The sequence below is a fragment of the Fukomys damarensis genome, unplaced genomic scaffold (assembly GCF_012274545.1).
Source record: "Fukomys damarensis isolate Sample0158 unplaced genomic scaffold, DMR_v1.0_HiC HiC_scaffold_36, whole genome shotgun sequence".
Lineage (NCBI taxonomy): Eukaryota > Metazoa > Chordata > Mammalia > Rodentia > Bathyergidae > Fukomys > Fukomys damarensis.
This window is the reverse complement of record NW_022900948.1, coordinates 39,623,469-39,628,096: the sequence shown is the minus strand read 5'-3', so window position 1 is coordinate 39,628,096 and position 4,628 is coordinate 39,623,469. Positions and strand designations below refer to the sequence as shown.

Here is a 4,628-nt window from a genome sequence, read left to right as displayed (position 1 = left end):
GGGGGGGGGGGGGGGGGGGGGAGGGCGATGAGAAAATGAGGTGGCTGAGTCGAGGGTCTCTGGGAGAGCAGCGCCAGCAGGAAACTCGGCCGCATCTCTCCGTGCCTCTCCCGGGAGAGCAAAGGCTGAGCAGCAGACAAACAAAAATAAACCTAAACCTTCTACCCTCCTTTTGCACAATTCCAAACCGGGTGCCAAACCAGGAAAACATTAAACCACTCCCCACGCACCAGGTGCCCTGGAGCCAAGCCTTGGAGATTGCTTCCTACTGAAGCTGACCCCACTTCACAAACAGTGATGGCATAGTTTGGGGGGACACAGCCCAGCCGGGTCTGGATTTAATCTTTAATTTTGAGATCCTGGGAGACGAGGAACAGAAGTTCTAGAGAATGGCATTTGTAGCAGTGTCTTCAACAAATTTTAAATCTGCTGAGCCAATGTGTTGAGAAACTTCACCATTTACCAAGTCGGGAACTGCATCCCTCCCCTACTTGCCCCAAGATCTTCTAACAATTTCCTTGGTGCAAAAAGGACCCCACCCCACTTTCCCCCTGCTTCCCTCCCTAGCAAGCTCAGATGCATTAAGTTCAAAATAACCTTGATCTCTCCACCGTGCTCTGTCTACACTGTCTTACATTTGTTTTGGTTTTGGTTTGCTCCCTATTTGTGCGTTACACTCAAGGGAAAAGGACAGAAAACTTCCAAATCTGTGGATCCAATTCTATTACAAACGAAAGAAAAATATTATTGCAAATAAACTCTATTTCGGAAGCCCAAAGAGTCATAAACCTTTCCTGGCCCTGCAGACTTCGGGGGCAGATGTTGACGGCTCAATCTGCCGAGCCTCAAAACCTCCGCAGCTGTCCAGAGCGGGGAGGGCGCCGAGGGGGCAGAGCTTCTCCCAGAAAGGTCCAGGGTTCAAAGATGCCAGAAATGTGAAACGACCCCCCCCACGCAAGGCCAGGCCTGCGTGGGACTCTTTCCCCTGGCGCCAGCTTCAGAGGGTCAGCGCCCTCATCCCAGCAGGCTCCGAGAACTCAGAGGAAGTAGCATGAGAAAGCCAGAGACCTGGGCTTGCAGGAAGATCGGCCGGCACAGGGACCCACAGCCTTTGCTCAGTACAGGTTTTAGAGCCCCAGTTCCCCACGCCAGCCGCTCTCAGGACATTCTACACCACTGAGCCACAAGTCCAACTCTGTGCCCGGCCACCAAAGAGCCTTTTCCTTTGGGACCCTGGCCAGCCTGCCTTTCTCTACCATCCCAGTCCCTGCCCTTGCTGCGCTAACCCAAGTCTGTATGGTATCAGAGCTGCCTTGCTTTCTCTGTTGCTGCATTTTCTCACCACCAAGAGGAGAAAGGTCTAAACCAAAAGGCCACCTCCAAAACACAATTTCTCAGCGGCGAAGTCCTGCACATGGGACAGCAAGAAATGAATGCACCGTCTCCTATCACTCCAGAGGAGAGTGCACCACCGGCTGAGCCCTGGGGGTGGGGGGGCCAATTTCCCTTTGCCCTGCAGATGCTTGGGGTCTGGGAAGGTGAGGGCCAGAGCACCTCCGGTAGGCTCAGCAAACAGAAATCACTCCAGCTCTGGGCTATAGAGGCCGCACACTTTCCCCCAACCCACCGGGACGCTTAGTGCGCCTCACACTCACCAGCATTGTAGGCTGCCAGATCCGCCCCTGGGCCCGGGCTCTTGCGCTTCCTCGGCCGCCCCTTCTGCACAGTGCCCACGCCATTATAGTAGGGAAGCCCCAGCGGGTTGGCCCCCGCTGCACCCAGCCCCGCACTCTTGGCAGCGGCGGCCGCGGCTGCGGCCGCTGCCACGTCGGCATGGTTGAAGTGCGCCGGGTACTCGCCCTGCAGCAGCGCCTCGAAGTGCAAGCGGCAGTAGACCAGGCTGTCCTTCATGCCGAAGTGATCACCGGTGGTCAGCATCTTGTTGCATGTGGTGCACGTGAAGCAGTTGAGGTGATAAACCAAGTCCCGAGCGCGCATCACCATCTCCGAGGCTGAGATGCCCAGGTGGCAGCGGGCACATCGTTGAACAGAGAACCGCCTGTGGGGACCACGGAGGGAGGGGCTGTGGGGACAAACGGTTGGGGCCCCCCCACATCTTTCCTCCAGGTGCCTGCTGGTGCTGGGGAAAATCCTCTCCTCAAGATGGGCCACCTGCCTTTCATTTGAAAGATAAGAGGAGAGGGAACTAGGTTTTGACCCGGGCCTGGTCCTACTCTGAAATAGTCTCCCTTTAACCGTTTTTTACACCCACAAAAGCTACTATTTAACCTAGAGGCTAAGCAAGTCCCATGGAAATCCTCCACTTGGAGGAAACTCCACCACTTACCCCTTCCTCAACCTTTGCCCCTGCCCTCCAACTGCATCTGGGAATCCTATAGACCTTTGTGATTTGGAAAAAAAACAAAAAACAAAACAAAACAAAAAACACACAGGGGCTGGAAAAGAGAAAAAGCTAGACAGAGTGAATATAAACAGATCCTAACCCTAAACTTGAAGAGGAGAAACAGGGACCCTGAAGCCTCTTAGTGATTTTGGTTCTTTAATTCAGGCCAGCTTCCACTCTCGTCTCTCCTAAAGACCCAGAAATGCATCAGTTCTCCACCCAACTTTGTTCCACACCACCCAAGCTGCCTTGATTTGGGGGTGCCTGCCTCTATCCCCTCTGGTTAAACCCAGAAACTTCAAAGAAGGGAATGCCAGGACCCCACCACCACCACCCAAACTTATTTGTGATCTGAGCTCAAGGGAGGGGGCAGACACTGCTTTTCTTCGATCCCTACACTTCAGGAACCCTACCAAGAGCTGCCTTAACTTTACCAAATTGCTGCTTTAAAAGGATGTCACCCAGTCACCCAGTGCGTGAAGGCTTGGAGAACAGGTGTCCTAACCAGGATAGCCTCTACTGGGTCTGGAGGAAATGGAGAGGGGCAAACTTGTGCTCGAGGTAGATGAGGTCTTGAAGGCTGGGGGGAGGGAGCTGCTACCTGTAGTAGTCTTCCTTGCAGTAGATGCTGCCGTCCTTGCTGAAACAGGTGAGCTCCGACTCCAAGTTGAGCTTGCACTCGCAGCACTTCAGGCAGCGCATGTGCCACTGCTTGTCCACAGCCAGCAGGTAGTAGCGGTCAGAAATCTTCCCCCCACAGCCGGCGCACAGCGCTGCACGGTCACTGCTGATGGACGGCATGGTCTGCGAAAGGAGGAAGGCAGGAGACAGCAGTGCATGCGATGCGTCAGCCTGTGGCTGTAGGGCCACGAAGAAACTGGCACCCAGAGCTGCCTCTGAGGCTCCAGTTAGCCCTGAAAGCTTAGGGAGCTTCCTGGGTGGCAGCGGTTCCTCCACACTAAAAGGCCCAAATCGGGGCAGGTAAGGGCAAGGCCGCTGGCCCAGCTCAAGGAAGCCATGGGTCTAAGCCCCAGGCTCCAGGTCTAGGTGGTTCTTCGGCCTTGCCTCTCCTTCTGGATCCCCTCTTCCTCAGAAATGTTCCCTGTGTTTAGGGTCTGGGGCAGCTGTGGCTATTGTAATTAAGCCCTCCAAGGGCTTTCCCAAAAATGCTTCTTAAAAGAGCCATCCAGCTGGACTCCAGAAAAGGACTAAAGTGACCGGACCGGTAAAAGTCACCCTCCACAAGGACTCCTCTTCCGAGGGGTTGCAGAGTTTCTGGTTTCCAGCCCGGTGATCTCTGACCAAGGGTTTAGGCCAGGGCAGGACAGGGGAGGGGAGGCAATTTCTGGCTCCTTTGCCACACCGACTGAAGGCTTCTTGAGTCTTGGGAGATGGTGAGTAGGGTGCAAGGGCACCCTCAAAGTCTCTGGGTGCAGGTTAGGCCCAGCCCAAATCTTTCCCTAATCAAACGGAGGAGCTGAGAACGTTTAACGGGGAAACAAGGGCTCCGAGGCCGGAGGCCACTGGGCTGCTGCTCTTGAGAAGCTTCAGCTGTGCTCTCCACCACTTCAGTCTCTGAAGGTCACTTCTGGGCCCCTGGGAGGTCTGAAGCCAGGAGCTAGCTATTTGGGACCGGCCGGTGGAGCCAGGTGTAGAGATCCGAATGGAGTCTCCTTCTGCTAGAACCAGGCCAGGGCCTGAACTGAGAGCCCTGGCCTGGCCAGGGACTTGGGGACGCGACTAACGAAAACTGCTGGCCTGGAAGACTTCGGCCCCTAAAACTGTGCTGGAGAGGGAGCCAAGACTGCCGGGAGAAGGGGAGCGACAAACACCGAGTGGAGCCCCGGGGCTCCCGGCCCCAGGCCGGTTCCTCTTTCGGAGGCGCGGCGGTGGCGGCAGGGGAGCGGAAGCCGAGCGTTAAGGAGAATCGAGACTATTGACCAGGGCCCCGGGCGAGGTGAGGAGGGAGCCGCCCGGGGAGCGGGTTGGACCGCATTTCCACTTCGGGGAAAACGCTCTCCTCCACCCTCGGGGACCGTGATTTCGGTTTCAACCCAGTTTCCCTCCTCCTCCCAAGCAGTTGGGTTCCCCGAGCTTGGAGCTATGGGCCTGCTTCCTGCCGAAGGATCCCCAGCGCTCAGTCCCGGTCTGCCCGAAGGACTCTCCCCAAACTTCGGGGAGCAGAGACACTGACCGGCCCGACCCGGCCCGGCCCCAGGTCTCA

The 4,628-nt window shown here is 56.2% G+C and overlaps 1 protein-coding gene across 2 annotated transcripts in view; it reads right to left on the bottom strand.

Moving 5' to 3' along the window:
• Lhx2 (LIM homeobox 2) overlaps positions 1-3,744 on the bottom strand; it is an 18,174-nt gene extending 14,430 nt beyond the window's left edge. The window contains exons 1-2 of one of the 2 annotated variants that reach the window (XM_010613506.2): positions 3,006-3,744; positions 1,656-2,083 (exon numbers count right to left, since the gene is read on the bottom strand). In XM_010613506.2, coding sequence (XP_010611808.1) covers positions 1,656-2,083; positions 3,006-3,205 — 628 coding nt within the window. In that variant the 5' untranslated portion in view covers positions 3,206-3,744. The remainder of the gene's footprint in view (positions 1-1,655; positions 2,084-3,005) is intronic. The other variant, XM_010613507.2, reaches the window with a different exon arrangement.
• Positions 3,745-4,628: the final 884 nt, after the last annotated feature.